The 15,311-nt window shown below is 48.9% G+C and overlaps 1 protein-coding gene and 1 long non-coding RNA gene across 6 annotated transcripts in view; one reads left to right on the top strand and one right to left on the bottom strand.

Moving 5' to 3' along the window:
- The window catches only part of LOC103352324 (uncharacterized), a 31,721-nt gene extending 17,069 nt beyond the window's left edge, over positions 1–14,652 (bottom strand). Inside the window, exon 1 of the long non-coding RNA XR_011381965.1 lies at positions 13,499–14,652. This is a non-coding gene — a long non-coding RNA (uncharacterized lncRNA). The remainder of the gene's footprint in view (positions 1–13,498) is intronic.
- FCHO2 (FCH and mu domain containing endocytic adaptor 2) overlaps positions 14,564–15,311 on the top strand; it is a 129,465-nt gene continuing 128,717 nt past the window's right edge. For 2 of the 5 annotated variants that reach the window (XM_051833239.2, XM_070056561.1), the window contains exon 1: positions 14,564–14,694. In XM_051833239.2, coding sequence (XP_051689199.2) covers positions 14,659–14,694 — 36 coding nt within the window. In that variant the 5' untranslated portion in view covers positions 14,564–14,658. The remainder of the gene's footprint in view (positions 14,695–15,311) is intronic. The other 3 variants (XM_070056564.1, XM_070056563.1, XM_070056562.1) reach the window with 3 other exon arrangements.

Raw genomic sequence — 15,311 nt, 5'->3', positions numbered from 1 at the left:
CGCAGGGAGGCAGCCCCAAGAAAAGGCCAGCAGGGCCTGTGACTCCGAAGTCCAGCGTGGAGCCCTTTGTGGCAGCACCGGAAGGAGGCGCTGCTTGTGGGCACTTTTTTGGACAGTGTGGTGCGAAGACAGGGTAGAGGAAGTGAACTTAAGCAAGAGCTATCAGTGCTCATCATATTTTTCAGGAAGCAGCCTGCTGTTGACAAAGGAGGAGGAGAAAGACTACATTGTGACATCGCCTTGCCGCTGACCTCAAACAGGTTTCAGAGAAGCAAGCCTAAAGCAGCTGATTCACACACATACCCAGCGGCCATGAACACGCAGTCCTGGCCTCACACACGGTACTTCAGTCAAGAGATAAGGACTCACATTATTTAACGTTAATTTTCAAAACAAAAATAAAAAAGCTAACATAGGAAGAATGAAAAATGGGGGGAAAACGTAGGCAGAAAAAAAAAAAAAAAAACACCCTGGCAAAGTAAATGGCTGATAAAGCATTCTTACCACACAGCAGATAAAAACTGAGACCAGGGGCTGGGGCTGTAGTGCAGCAGGTTAAGCTGCAACCTGTGCAACATCACCAGCGTTCCACATGGGCGCCAGTTCGAGTCCCAGCTGCTCCACTTCTGATCCAGCTCCTTGTTAATGCACATAGAAAAACAGCAAAAGATGACCCAAGTGCTTGGGCCCCTGCATCCACATGGGAGGCCCCAGTGGAGTTCTGGGCTCCTGGCTTTGGCCTGGTTAAGCCCTGGCTGTTTGGGGAATGAACCATGGGATGGCAGATTGATCTCTCTTTTTTATTACTCTGCCTTCCAAATTAAAAAAAAAAAATACAATGAGGTATACAGAGGACAGGATTTATGTATTTATTTATTCTAGAGATTTATTCATTTATTTGAGAGGCAGAGTTACAGACACAGAGAGAGACATCTTCCATTGGCTGGTTCACTCTCCAAATGGCCACAACGACCAGAGCTGGGCCGATCCGAAGCCAGGAGCCAGAAGCTTCATCAGGGTCTCCCACATGGGTACAGGGGCCCAAGCACCTGAGCCATCTTCCTCTGCTTTTCCAGGCCATTAACAGGGATCTGGTACCCTTATGGGATGCCTGTACCATAGGCAGCGGCTTTACCCACTACACCACAGCACCAGCCCCTATTTACTAATTTTTAAAGATTTATTTGTTTATTTGAAAAGCAGAGTTACAGAGAGAGAGAGAGAGAGAGAGAGAGATTCCATCTGCTGGTCCATTCCCCAAATGGCCTCACTCGTCAGGACTGGGCCAGGCAGAAGCTGGGAGCCTGGAACTCCTTCTGGGTCTCCCACATGGGTGGCAGGTCCTCAAGTACTTGGCCATCTTCTGCTGCTTTTCCAGGCGTAGTAGTAGAGAGCTAGATGAGAAAAGGAGCAGCTGAGACTCGACTGGTGCCTACATGGGATGCCAGCACCGCAGGCGGTAGCCTCACCACAATGCTGATCCCTCAAATATTCTTTTGAATTCCACCTTAAAGATCATTTCTGGGGATGGAGAGCATTGATGTAGTGATTAAGACACTGCTTGATGGTCTGTGTCTCTGAATTTTGAATAAAAAGTGGAAATAAATAGAAATGATCTTTAAAAGATATAGTAAATTGATTTGATTTCAAAAAAAAAGTAGTTGGCTTTTTGGACAGAAGCGTTGGGAAAATGAAGTTAAAAAGGAAAAGCAAGTGCTAGGTCTAGGTCTCCCATCTGGGTAGCAGGGACCCAGCTAAGGGAGCCACCACCGGCCGCCTCCCAGGGTGTGCATCAGCAGGAAGCTGGAATCAGGACTGGAGCCAGAAGTGGAACCCAGTCATTCCAATTTGAGCTGTGGGCATCCCAAGTGGCATCTGGACTGCTATACCAAATGCCCAGCTTCTTTCCTTTTAATATTTAAGTTTATATATTTTTAATTTTTCAATATTTATTATTTATTTGAAAGAGTTAGAGAGCAAGAGGGAGTAAAAAAAGAGATTTTTTACCCTATGGTTCATACCCCAGATAACGGAAACAGCCAGGGCTGAGCCAGGCTGGAGCCAGGAGTTTCATCTGGGTCTCCCATATGGGTGGAAGGGGTCCAAGCCCTTGGGCCATCTTCCACTGCTTTTCCCAGGCCATTAGCAGGGAACTGGATTGGAAGTGGAGCAGCCAGGACATGCACTAGTGCCCATTTGGGATGCTAACAGGCAGCGGTTGTCAGCTGCTCTGCCCCAATGCCAGCCCCTATTTATCTATTTTTAAATAGGCAGTAGTCAGAAGAAAATAGCAAAGGTGCAAAAAGTGAGTTGCCTTTATACTGTTGTCCTCAAGTTCAAAGGATCACTGCTACCAGTTTCTTATGTAGACTCTTTGCAGACATGGAATACGTAGACTCAAGAAAATACAATAGAGGCTGGCGCTGTGGCGCAGTGAATTAAAGTCTTGGCCTGAAGTGCTGGCATCCCATATGGGCACCATTTCTAGTCCTGGTTGCTCCACTTCTGATCCAGCTCTCTGCTATGGTCTAGGAAAGCAGTAGAAGATGACCCAAGTCCTGGGGCCCCTGCATCCACATGGGAGACCCGGAAGAAGATCCTGGCTCCTGGCTTTGGATCAGCACAGCTCCAGCTGTTGCAGCCATTTGGGGAGTGAACCAGCGGATGGAAGACCTCTCTCTACCTCTCTCTGTAACTCTGTCTTTCAAATAAATAAAATAAATCTTTAAAAAATACTTAAAAAAAAAAAAAAGAAAATACAACAGATGGGGCCAGCCTTGTGGCCCTGTGCCACCAGTGTCTCACATGGAAGAACTAGTTTGAGTCCCAGCTGTTCCACTTCTGATCTAGCTCCCTGCCTATGCACCTGAGAAAGCAGTGGAAGATGGCTCACACATTTGGCCCCTGCCCCTCATGTGGGAGACCCAGATGGAGTTCCAGACTTCTAGCTTCTACCTGGCCCAGCTCTGGCTGCTGTGGCCATCCAGGGAGAGAACCAACAGATGGAAGATCTCTCTGTCTCTCTGTCTCTCTCTCTCTTTGTAGCTCCTCATTTCAAATAAATAAATATTTAAAGAACAGACAGTATACATAGATTGTATTCCTTCACTTCATTCGCCTCCCTAGAGAACCCTGAATTGAATTTTTTCTCTGAAATTGCACCTCCCATCACTCCCCCTTCTTAATAATATCAATAGCTTATGGCTATTGTATCTGCTATATTTCAGGCACTGCTCTCAATGATTTATGATTTTAACTTATTTACTTCTTACAGCAATGCTTTAAGTTGATACTGTTGTTATTTGAAATGCAGAGTAGTAGAGAGGTTGAGGGGGTGGAGAGAGATAGATATTGAGATCTCATCCACTGATTTATTCTCCAAATGTCCACAACATCCCAGGCTAGGCTAGGCCAAAGTCAAGAACAAGGAACTCCACCCGTTTCCCAAGTACTTGAACCATCATTTTTTTTTCACTGCTGCTTATCATACACCTAACACAGTGCCAAAACACAGTAAAATGTTTGTTTGTTGAATGAATGAATGGGCAGCTATACCTTCAGAGCTATCTACACTATTTTTCCTCCCAAATGGAAGCCCACATGTAAACCGAAAAGCAAGAGACAATGTATTTTTGAGGGAGAATAAAGAAAGATGAACCCTTCCCAACCACCAACATCAACATAATCACACGTACTTACCTGCAAAGAAAAGGCAAATGAGGAAGATGCTACAAAGCACAGAGTATTGCTTCCTGTGACAAGGTATAAACCACTTGTTCTAAATGATGTATCAGGGAATATGGCAGAAGAAAGAAATATACATGAGATTTATAGAAAGTTATGGTTTGGCAACTTTTTTTTGGAGGAGCTATTTGAAGACAGATTGGAATACAAGAAAGAAGTGATTTTTAGCTGGCATGTGGGAGGTGGGAAGAAAAAAATAACATACATTTTTTGGACCTGGATGGAAAAAAATATAACTAGTCAATGACAGTTTGTTCTTAAAGCACTGTAAAGAAAAGTACATGGAGGCATCTGTTATCCACTGGAATTTAGAGACTCAAAGCAACATCTCATTTCACTACCTTTGGACCTCGCCAGCTGGACGCAGAGCGGCTACCTCCCTGCAAGTTGTTGATCAGAATCTGTGGTCTTTCTTACGGGTTTTGGTAGACAGCATTACAGCCATGTCTGGGAGATCTGGTTTTGTTTCCTTCTCCTTATAAAAAGGGACTTGTTTTTCATACAATGACCAGATGTCCTGTTTAGGGTGGGTTCACCTTAGATTTTGATTAGAATCTGAGTTTTTGAACAATTATATTTTTGCACGTTGCAAGACTGACAGGAGAGAAAAGACTTTTTAAACAGCAAGAGAGAAATTCCTTGAAGTTGTTAGGGATCTTTACAAGTTAGCCCTCTCATCCACGTAGAACACCTGGAATAGGGAGAAAGTAACCAAGGAAGGAAAAGTGAGTAACCTGGCGAACACTGACACATTGGCTAACAAAAAACAACCCACAGCTAAAGCCCTGTGGATGAGAAAAACTGTCACTTTGGGGATTGCTCTCCTTTTGCCAGGTGTTGTTGCTTGAATCTCACCTCCCAGCACTTTGTTCCTTCCTCTCTCTTGTACTGATGAAGCAGCAGTGGCTTCCACTTGTTCTATGACCTTGGGCCACCCTTTCATTTCCCTGGAGGGTATTTTTCTCATCTGTAGGAAAGGGATAACAGTGTCCAGGAGGTTTCTGATATGCAGAACTAAACTGACATGTGGTAAGAATTCTTGTTTTTTTCTGAGTAACTGAGATCCTATCAGCCTTATCAGCCAGGCCCTGTGTCCTTTCCTCTACGAGGGCTTCATTTCTCATTTCGGCAGTCATCCCTCTTTTTCTTCTGCTTTGGCTCCTGCCTGCTGGCCCCCAAGCTCCCCTCCTTCAGTCTCATCTTAATGCTCCTCCCCGTCACCCCCTGTCCACCTCAGCACTTTCTGGTTTCACTGCTCCCTTTCATAGTGAAACTTCTTCTTCTTCTTCTTCTTTTTTTTTTTTTTTTTTTTTTTTTTTTGACAGGCAGAGTGGACAGTGAGAGAGAGAGAGAGAGAGAGAGAGACAGAAAGGTCTTCCTTTGCCGTTGGTTCACCCTCCAATGGCCACCGCGGCCAGTGCGCTGTGGCTGGTGCACCACGCTGATCCGATGGCAGGAGCCAGGTACCTATCCTGGTCTCCCATGGGTGCATGGGCCATCCTCCACTGCACTCCCTGGCCACAGTAGAGAGCTGGCCTGGAAGAGGGGCAACCGGGACAGAATCCGGTGCCCCAACCGGGGCTAGAACCCGGTGTGCCAGTGCCGCAAGGCAGAGGATTAGCCTAGTGAGCCGCGGCGCCAGCCCAGTAGTGAAACTTCTTGAACTACTTGTCTCTACTTGTTATCTCACTCTTCTCTTTTGCCTCCACTTGAATCTGATTTCTGTCCCATTTCAAAGAACCAGCACGTGCCAAGGCCTCTTCCATTCTGCCTAAATCAAATTGTCATTTCTTAAGGTACATTACCTGTGACACAGAGCCAGGGAGAGCCAGGGAGATCTTCCATCCATTGGTTCACTCTCCAGTGGCCACCATGGCCAGCTCTGGGCCAGGCTGAAGCCAGGAGACTGGAACTCCTCCCGGTTTTCCACTTGGGTGGCGGGGGCCCAAGCACTTGGGCCATCTTCTGCTGCTTTCCCAAGTGTATTAACTGGGAGCTGGATGGAAAGTGAAGCAACTGGTACTTGAACAAGGGCTCACATGGGATGCTGGTGTCACAGGGGCAGCTTACACCTGTGCTGCAATGACCGTTTCTTAAAAACATTTTCTGCTGTTGGCTTTCATGTTCTCTCTTTCTCTTGGTGTTTTTTTTTTTTTTTTCTTTTATGTTACTCTCCATTGCTGGTTTATCCACTTCTGACCTCTAAATGTGAGTATGCTCCCTACCTGGGCCTCTGTTCCTCTTCCTCCCTTCCACCTCCCTGTCTGTCTTTGTTTTCCTCTTTTCCATGTGAGCTCGTAAAGCTCATCTAAAGAGGCTGATGATCCCCCAGCTTGAACCCACCCTGTCATGAGCGCCCAAATCCAATTGCCTGGTAGACATTTTTGCTGACATTTCCAACAGGAGCATTGAACTTAACAAATCCAAAACAGAGCGCTGGAGTCTTTCCCTAGACAAGATTATCTCCTTGTCTTTTCCACCTCTGCGATATCTGCAAACACCTACCTAAGGCTCAACTCCTAGAACCACCCTCGATTTCTTTCTTCCCTTCATACTTCATATCTAATGCAATATCAACCTCTGTCAACTTTACCTTCAAAATAGATCTTGAGCCTGATCCCCTCTTGCCACTTCTACCGCTGTCACCCAGTCACTGTGAGTTTTTAAAACATAAATCAGATCACATGGCTCTGCTCTTTCAAACCCCTCCCCCCAGCTTCCTCTTAGAGCACAAAGCGACCTCCCCATCTTTGACTGGAGTCTGCCTCCCCCTCTGACCTCTCTTTTTCTTCCTCCACTGCACTCCAGCTACGCCGGCCGCCTACCCAGGTACTTAATCAAATCAATCTCACTGCTGCCTCCGGAGCTGTCAATCTTCCATGTGGACTTCTTTGCAGATTTCTGCATGTCTGTTCCTTTTAGCTTATTCAGCTCTCTTCTCAAATGTCACTTCCTTAGGGAAGGCTTTTTGGCCATTCTAAGTAAAGAAGCTTCTCTCCCTACCATAATGTACCTCAATTATATTCCATAGCATGTATTGCTATCCAAAACGGTCTCATTTATTCTTATTCTTGTGGTCTATCTTCCCACACTAAGGAAGTACCACAAAAACAGCAAAATCATTTGTCTTGTTCATCAGGACTTAAAAAATGGCCTAGCTCGATAGAGATGCTCCATAAATGTTTGTTAAAGACAAAGTCACATGTGCCTAACACTGGCCACACTGTGTTACTGTTGAAATGTGGTGCTGTAACGTGGGCAGAAGGTGCTAGTCCGGGGTGTCTTGGTCCATTTTTCTATTGCTATTATAATATATTCTAGGCTAGGTGCTTTGTAAAGAAAAGCAGCTTATTTAACTCACAGTTACAGAGGCTCAGTAGCATGGCAGAAGCACCTGCTTGGCTCTGGTGAGGGCCTCATGGCAATGGCATCACAATGGCAGGAATGTGTGTGAGAGTGCTGAGTGGCTCGTGCAGAAGGGGGCTTTCTGGAGAGGTGCTGGCTCCCTTACATCAATCTATACTCACAGGAACTAACCCTGTCCCCAGATTTCAGTATTAATCCCTTCCAAGAGCACAGTTCCTATGACCTAATTATCTTCCACTGGGGCTCACCTCCACATCACCACACTGGAGGCCAAACCTCCAGCATGTGATCTCTGAGGGGAAAGCCATATCCAACCCAAAGGAGCAAGTGACTCCTAGTCCTATTCAGGCTTCAACACGTCTTCAAGGGTGACCAGTCTTCTTGCTTCGGTCTTAGCTCAGCCAAGGATGTTTCTTGCAAGGGGTCCTGTGTTACAATTCCTAGTGTTCCGTTCTTTCAGTTCACATAAGCAGTCATCTCCAGGGAGCCAGGGAGCCCCAGAAGTTGCTCTGGATTCCACTACCCATTGGACTCCAAATCGCTGTGCTAATGGAATATACCTTTGGTGATCCCAGGGCTGTGTTCCTGTCATTTTGCTTGAAAGAAAGAAAGAAGGAAGGAAAGAAGAAAAAGAAGAAAGAATATAAAGAACACAAACTAAATTTCTCCAAGATATCAGGCTGGACCAGTGATTCCCTAATTTAGTCATTTAACAAGTGTTTGTCAGTTGGCAGCTAAGTACCAAGCACTCCCGTGCTAACATTATTATTTTAACTGTCATCCTCTTCATCATGAATCTGGGTGAGATTGTCAGTTTCTTAAGAGCAGACAAGACACAGTTTTTTCACTCAACAAGTGCTGAGTGAATGTCTACAGCCTTAATCAATGGAAGAAAGAGAGTTAATGAAAGAGGATGAAGAAGTTCAGGCCCAGTTGCATTTGTATTCAAATGAAAACAAAGGACAGGGATTGCTCTCTAAATTTTAGAATGTTATTATATTATAATAAGTTTTAAATGTTTGGTAATTGTAGTCTACCCCACCCACACATACACTTTTTTCATTTTTCCATGTTTTTTTTTTGTCTTATTACTTTATATTTTTCACATATTTGCAATTTTAATATATTTTCCATGTCATCTTCTGCCTTTCCACCTTACATTAATGACAAACTTATTTTTTAAAAAAGATTTATTTATTTGAAAGGCACAGTTAGAGAGAGACAGAGGAAGAGACAGAGAAAATCTTCCATCTATTAGTTAACTCCCCAAATGGCTGCAATGGCCAGAGCTGGGCCAGGCTAAAGCCAGGAACAGGGAGCTTCTTCCAGGTCTCTTATGGGGATGCAGGGGCTCAAGCACCTGGGCCATTTTCCACTGCTTTCCCAGGCACATTAGCAGGGAGCTGGATCAGAAGTGGAGCAGCTAGGTAAGGAACCAGCACCCACATGGGATGCCTGTGTTGCAGGCAGCAGCTTAACCTTCTTCACCACAATGCCAGCCCCAATGACAAACTTCTTTGCATGTTTTTACATTATTATTATTTTTTTTTACTTTTCAGTAATTTCTCTTTTCTTACTTTTGAAACCCCTATTGGGTTCCCTGTGGTGACCAGCAGTGTGACCCCTGAACAACCTGTCAGATGTTGCTCTTCTCCCACAAATAGTAAGACATGGGAGCCCTTGGGAGAGTACACGTCCTCCTGGAGCAGAGAGGGTGCCCCATCAGGAAACGGGCTGTCCATGTGGTGCACTCAGGACAGAAGAAAGGTGTGCCTGACATTGCACTGGGCAGAGGACGTGCTGTGCAGAACGTGTTCAGCTCTGTTCTGCAGCTCTATTAATGTGGTTCTGCCTCTTGGCCCCCGCATAGCAATCTGCCTGCCTACCTTCTGCTAAGCTTTTGCTTTTCTTGCTGTTTTGCATAAAGCTTTTGCTTTCAACACCCTCTACCCTTCTACCGAGTAAGGAAAACAAGTGAATACTGGATTCAGGGACCTGCATGCTTCTTTTCTGCTTTAATGAGTACAGCTCTTTTGCCACCTGTCAAGTGTGAGTACACAGAAGGCCTCCTGCACCGGACACAGGATGCTGTGAAGAAATTAGAGGGGAGGAGGCTTTGGGAGCTGCTCCTCCACCACTCTCATCCTGCAAACAGGAGGAAGATTTGCAAAATTACAGTGGAAACAAATAAGGAAACGTGTTGTGCTTTCAGAGCATTTTTCTGAAGTGGAAACTTGTTGTAAACGCAGTTTTGAGGAAATGTGTCTGAGATTAAGTGGTGATTAACATGTTGTGAGCTGTGAACCCAGGACCGCGATTGGGAGGAGACGAGAACCAAGGAATGGGAGGAGGAAGTGCTCTGGGTTCCTTGCCTGAGACTGGCTGTCAACTGGAGACAAGCCAGGTTTTGTAGAATAGAATATAGACTTAGGTTATTTTGTGCAAATTCCACCCCTTGCCCCATTTTTTAAAAGGTTTATTTATTTATCTCAAAGGCAGAGTTAAAGAAAGAGAGAGAGAGAGAGAGAGAGAGAGAGAGAATCTATCCATTGGTTCTTTCCCCAATTGGCTGCAATGGCCAGGGCTGGGCCAGGCTAAAGCTAGGAGTCTGGTTCTCCATTCCAGGTCTCCCATGTGAGTGCAAGGGTCCTAAGCACTTGGGCCATCTTCCTCTGCCTTCCCAAGTACATTAGCAAGGAGTTAGATCGGAAGCAGAGAAGCTGGGACTTGAACTGGTGCTCACATGGGATGCCAGTGTTGCAGGTAGCAGCTTAACTTGCCTGTGCCACAATGCTGGCTCCAAAGTTCCCCTCTCTTATTTGCTACCGTTTATCAAGTTATGGTTTTTTTTTTTTTTTTTTTTTTTTTTGACAGGCAGAGTGGACCGTGAGAGAGAGAGACAGAGAGAAAGGTCTTCCTTTGCTGTTGGTTCACCCTCCAATGGCCGCTGTGGCCGGCGCGCTGCGGCTGGCGCACCACGCTAATCCGATGGCAGGAGCCAGATACTTATCCTGGTCTCCCATGGGGTGCAGGGCCCAAGCACTTGGGCCATCCTCCACTGCACTCCCTGGCCACAGCAGAGAGCTGGCCTGGAAGAGGGGCAACCGGGACAGAATCCGGCGCCCTGACCGGGACTAGAACCCGGTGTGCCGGCGCCGCTAGGCGGAGGATTAGCCTAGTGAGCCGCAGCGCCGGCCCTATCAAGTTATGTTTTAACAATCCAGGAATTTGGGCTACCACTATAGCTTTGGGCCAGAGTTTGAGTGGGAGCAACAGCATCCCCTGAAAAGCAACATGTAGAGGACAGGTGTAATCTGAGAAAGCTCCTAAGGAAGATGAATCTAGTGGTAGGGACATCCACAAATGAAAGGCCAAATTGTTTATTAGCCCCTTCCCAACAGGAGGTCCCCTGTTACAACACATCTTGAATATTACTTTTTTATTACAAAAAATATTCTATCTTTTAAGAAGTATGCTCAGGCCGGCGCCGCGGCTCAATAGGCTAATCCTCTGCCTTGCGGCGCCGGCACCCCAGGTTCTAGTCCCGGTTGCCCCTCTTCCAGGCCAGCTCTCTGCAGTGGCCCGGGAGTGCAGTGGAGGATGGCCCAAGTGCTTGGGCCCTGCACCCCATGGGAGACCAGGATAAGCACCTGGCTCCTGGCTTCGGATCAGCATGCTGCGCTGCAGCGTGCCGGCCGCAGCGGCCATTGGAGGGCAAACCAATGACAAAGGAAGACCTTTCTGTCTCTCTCTCTCTCTCTCTCACTGTCCACTCTGCCTGTAAAAAAAAAAAAAAAAAAAAAAAAAAAGAAGTATGTTCAGGGCTGGCATTATGACATAGCAGGTTAAGCCACCTCTAGCGCCAGTTTGAGTCCCAGATGCTCCACTTCTGATCCAGTTCCCAGCTACAGTGTCTGGTAAAGGAGCAGAGGATGACCCAAGTCCTTGGGTTCCTGCTGCCTGCTTCCACGTGGGAGACCTAGAAGTTCCTGGCTCCTGGCTTCCACCTTGCCCAGCTCTGGTCATTGTGGCCATTTGGCAAATGAACCACTGGGTAGAAGCTCTTTCTCTCTCTCACTGTCTCTCTCTGTTTCTCTCTCTCTCTCCCCCTTCCCATTAACTCTGCCTTTCAAATAAATAAAATAAATCTTCAGAAAAAAAATAAAAAAAGTATGCTCAATCTCAAGAAATTATTTCAAAAACAAATATGAGAAAATCATACAGTAGAAATTAATGATATTTTTCCTTCCTTCCTTCCTTCCTTCCTTCCTTCCTTCCTTCCTTCCTTCCTTCCTTCCTCTCTCTCTCTCTCTCTCTCTCTCTCTCTCTCTTTCTTTCTTTTTGAAAGGCAAAGTTAGAGAGAAAGGGGGAGTAAGATCTTCCATTTGCTGGTTTGCTGGTTCACTTACTAAATGGCTACAATGGCCAGGGATGGACCAGACTGAAGCCAGGCGCCAGGAGCTTCTTCCAGGTCTCCCATGTGGTTACAGGGACCCAAGCACTTGCGCCATTCTCCATTACTTTCCCAGGTACATTAACAGGGACCTGGATAGGAAGTGGAGCAGCTGGGACTTGAACTGACATCCATACAGGATGCTGGCATCACAGGCAGCAGCTTCATCCGCTACACCACCACGACATTTTCTATAAGCTCTAGGATCTAGCAGCAATGAAAGAGCTGAGCAAAAGCAATGAAGTGCTTGGCCCCCCAGGTGTCATCCACCTGGACATTTCTGTTGGGCTTACTCATTCCTTGTTTACTGAGTGACGATTAGATGGCAGGCTTTATAAGCAGTGAGCTATGTGCTGTTGTTACCTATGTCAGTTTTTAACAATTTCAAAATGTATCTGGATAAGGAAGCGCTAAATGTGTGAGGCACAAATACTTCAAAAGTGAATGAGCAAGCTCCCCACTCAGGCCTTATCTGTGCTCTGCCAGAGTGTACGTGCATTGGCGGAAACCTCACTTGAGAGGGCAGAGGTGGCTGATACCACCCACATTCTTTCTATACTACACCATCTTGTCTGAAATTTAGTAACCTTAATCATTGCTTACTACAAAGTTCCACAACTTAAACACCAGGCAATTATAACACATGGTGTCTGGGCCCTAACGAACCTTGTAAATAGCTGAAATGCACAGAAGATTTATCTTCATGGCAAACCTCTCCCTATTATCTGGGGGCCAGAGGGTAAGAGCAGAAACAGAGGTGAATGTACCACATACAGCTCTTTTGCATACCATGCTAAATGGACAGCGTTGTAATCACGTGTTGGAAAACTAGAAGGAAAAACTGTTCCACACTACCAGGAAACAATGCTTTGTTATACAAGAATCTATTACTTTCTGCTCTAGAGGAAGGGTTTGACAAGCTAATTTTCTTCTCTCTGACCTAGGTACTTCTGCTACTTGAATTCTCCTGAACTCAAAAGCAGCTGTAATTCTCACACATGCTCACAGCATTTAAAGTCTACTTTTTGTTTGGATAACATGGGGCAAGAGACACAAACCAGAGTTTCCCTGGGGGCCTGAAAAATGCTGGTCATGGGAGAGGTAATTAGTGGTTATGGGTCCGTGTTCAGTAGATCGTGAATGACACAGGGCCCTCACGTGCTTTGTAATAACGTGGGTGTGATATTTAAGAGCCTCCTAAGCACGGATTCTGGCATAGGGGCCTCTCTCACTCTGGTCTCATTGGGGAAGTGCTGTTTAGTGATACCAGCCCCCCACCGACAAGCTCATTTGCAGGGTGACCAAAGTGGTTGAGTGTTTTTTTTTTTTTTTTTTTTTTTTGACAGGCAGAGTGGACAGCGAGAGAGAGAGAGAGAGAGAAAGGTCTTCCTTTGCCGTTGGTTCACCCTCCAATGGCTGCCGCAGCCAGCGCGCTGCAGCCAGCGCATGGCACTGATCCGAAGCCAGGAGCCAGGTGCTTCTCCTGGTCTCCCACGGGGTGCAGGGCCCAAGCACTTGGGCCATCCTCCACTGCACTCCCTGGCCACAGCAGAGAGCTGGCCTGGAAGAGGGGCAACCGGGACAGAATCCGGCGCCCCGACCGGGACTAGAACCCGGTGTGCCGGCGCTGCAAGGCGGAGGATTAGCCTAGTGAGCCGCGGCGCCGGCAAGTGGTTGAGTTTTTAGAACAATTCTCCGCATCAACATTGTTCGAGCTAGCCTGATGGCTTGGAGTCCTGTGGCATCATTTCTATATTTGCTTTTCTCAAAAAGTAGGTGTAAATGAATGTTACGAAGACTTTTTAAACAAGCTAACATATGCAAAAATAGGGTGACATCATCCAGTACCGCTTTACAGTCTCCAGTTCTGGGTATCAACTACTCCCCTACTCATCCTCCCTCCATGAATTGTTCTTGAGCACCTAGATATCTTACCGTGAAATAAGGGTTTCTAAACGGTGCACTTAAGAAGCAATCACCACAACACCCCTATGCAGAGATCCCCTAGTCCACAAACGCCCGACAGGTTCACCGGGGTGGAAGGCACCACGTGGTTCTCACTTCCGAGATGAAGTTCCCCATGAAGACACACTGTGTGTGCACGGCGTTCCTGACGCTTGAAATCCCAAGGTCTGGGGACGTACGATGTGTACGTATAGCTAAGACTACATCACACCTGTCTGCGGGGCTTGGCCTCAAGAAATGCAGATTTTGATCTGGCTGATCTGGCGACAGTGAACTTGAGTTTCTTTTTTTAAGCTTTGGAAAGCAAGGCGTGGGAAGGGGATTTAGTTTCTCTATTAGGCCGCGGCGTGTTCAAACTTGTTTCTTTTTCCAAAATGTACATGTTGCTAAGAGAACCATGGTCTTCAGGAGCAAGTCCTTGAAGAGACTTCTTTAAACTGCCGCAGGGGTCTTCCTGGGTCTCTGCCCGGCGGGCGTCAGGCTCGGGCTCCGGGCGGGCCGGCTCCAGGGCCCTCCGGCGACACTGGGCGTTTCCTCCCTTTCCGGCCTCGGAAAGTTTTGTTTTGGTTCTTGGTTCCCAGTCAGGGAAAGGCACACTGTGGACCGAAGGTTTTGCACGGCGCCCCGAGTGGCTCGCCGCCAAGTTTCCTCCATCCCAGCTTGCCCGGACTTTGGTCCGCTCGAAGACCCGGGGAGGCGGGTCTCGTTGAGGCGGGGGCCGAGGGGCAGGGCCCCCTCTCTTCGTTCCGGCCTCGGTTCCTGGCTCAGTGCCCTAGCGCCGCAAACGGGCGCGGGCAACCTCCCAGGTGACTCCTCCGGGACCCGGTTCTCCACCATTCCCAAGAGAAGACTCAACCTCGCCGCGCCCAGGTTGAGCCAGGGCGACCAAACCGGGAACGCGGCCCGGGGCGCATGCGCGCACCGAGGCCGCGGCGGCAGAGTGTTGGCCCCGCGGCGGCTGCCGCTAGGTGGCGCATGCGCCCTGGAGGGTGCGGGCCGGTCTCTGGGAAGAAGGCGGCGGCGGCGGCGGCAGCGGCGGCGGCGAAAGGCGGGGGCGCCGTGGGGGCCGGGTCCGTGTTTACACAGCGGCGGGCGGGCGCGGACACGGAACCCGGCGCGGCGGCGGCGGCATGATGGTCATGGCGCATTTCGTGGAGAATTTCTGGGTAAGTGTAAGGGTGCTGGAAATGGTGTGGCTTTCGGAGTCCGAGGCTTTCGGCGCCTGACCTCGGCCTGCGTGCGCGTCGGGCGGCGGCGGCGGCGGCGGCGGCTCCTCGGGGCAGGGCGAGCGCCCTCGGACCGCCGCCGGCCGGGTCCCGCCTGGCCGCAGTCCGGCGGGAGATCGGTCGCCGGCCGATAGGGACCCCCTGGGCTCGCAGCCCTCCCGGGGGCGGGTCTGTCAGCGCGGCCCTGGAGCCCGCGGCTCGGACGCCGAGGGGCCGCCCGCTGCCGGGGCTGGGACAAAGCGCCGGATGGGGCGGGAGACGGCGCCCGGGCCCCCGCGGAGGCTCCCGGCGCCGAGCGCGCTGCGCGCCGAGCCCGGGCCCGCGGCGCCTCCCGCTGCGCGCCGAGCCGGGGGCGCCGGCCGAGGGGGCTCAGCCGCGGCCGCCGGCGCAGGGCCCCCGCCGTTGGCCCCCGGAGCCCGTGCGGGGTCGGGCTGGAGGAGCTCGCTCTCTGGGCCGCGCGACGCGTGGGTCTGCGCCCGGGACTTTGCCTCTGGGCCTGTTCACAAAGCGAATGGAAGTTGGCTTTCGTGGAGCTGCGCTCGCTGGCCTTGGGCGCG

Source organism: Oryctolagus cuniculus, chromosome 14 (genome assembly GCF_964237555.1).
Source record: "Oryctolagus cuniculus chromosome 14, mOryCun1.1, whole genome shotgun sequence".
NCBI lineage: Eukaryota > Metazoa > Chordata > Mammalia > Lagomorpha > Leporidae > Oryctolagus > Oryctolagus cuniculus.
The sequence above is the reverse complement of the archived record's forward strand: the minus strand, read 5'-3'. Positions and strand labels throughout refer to the sequence as shown.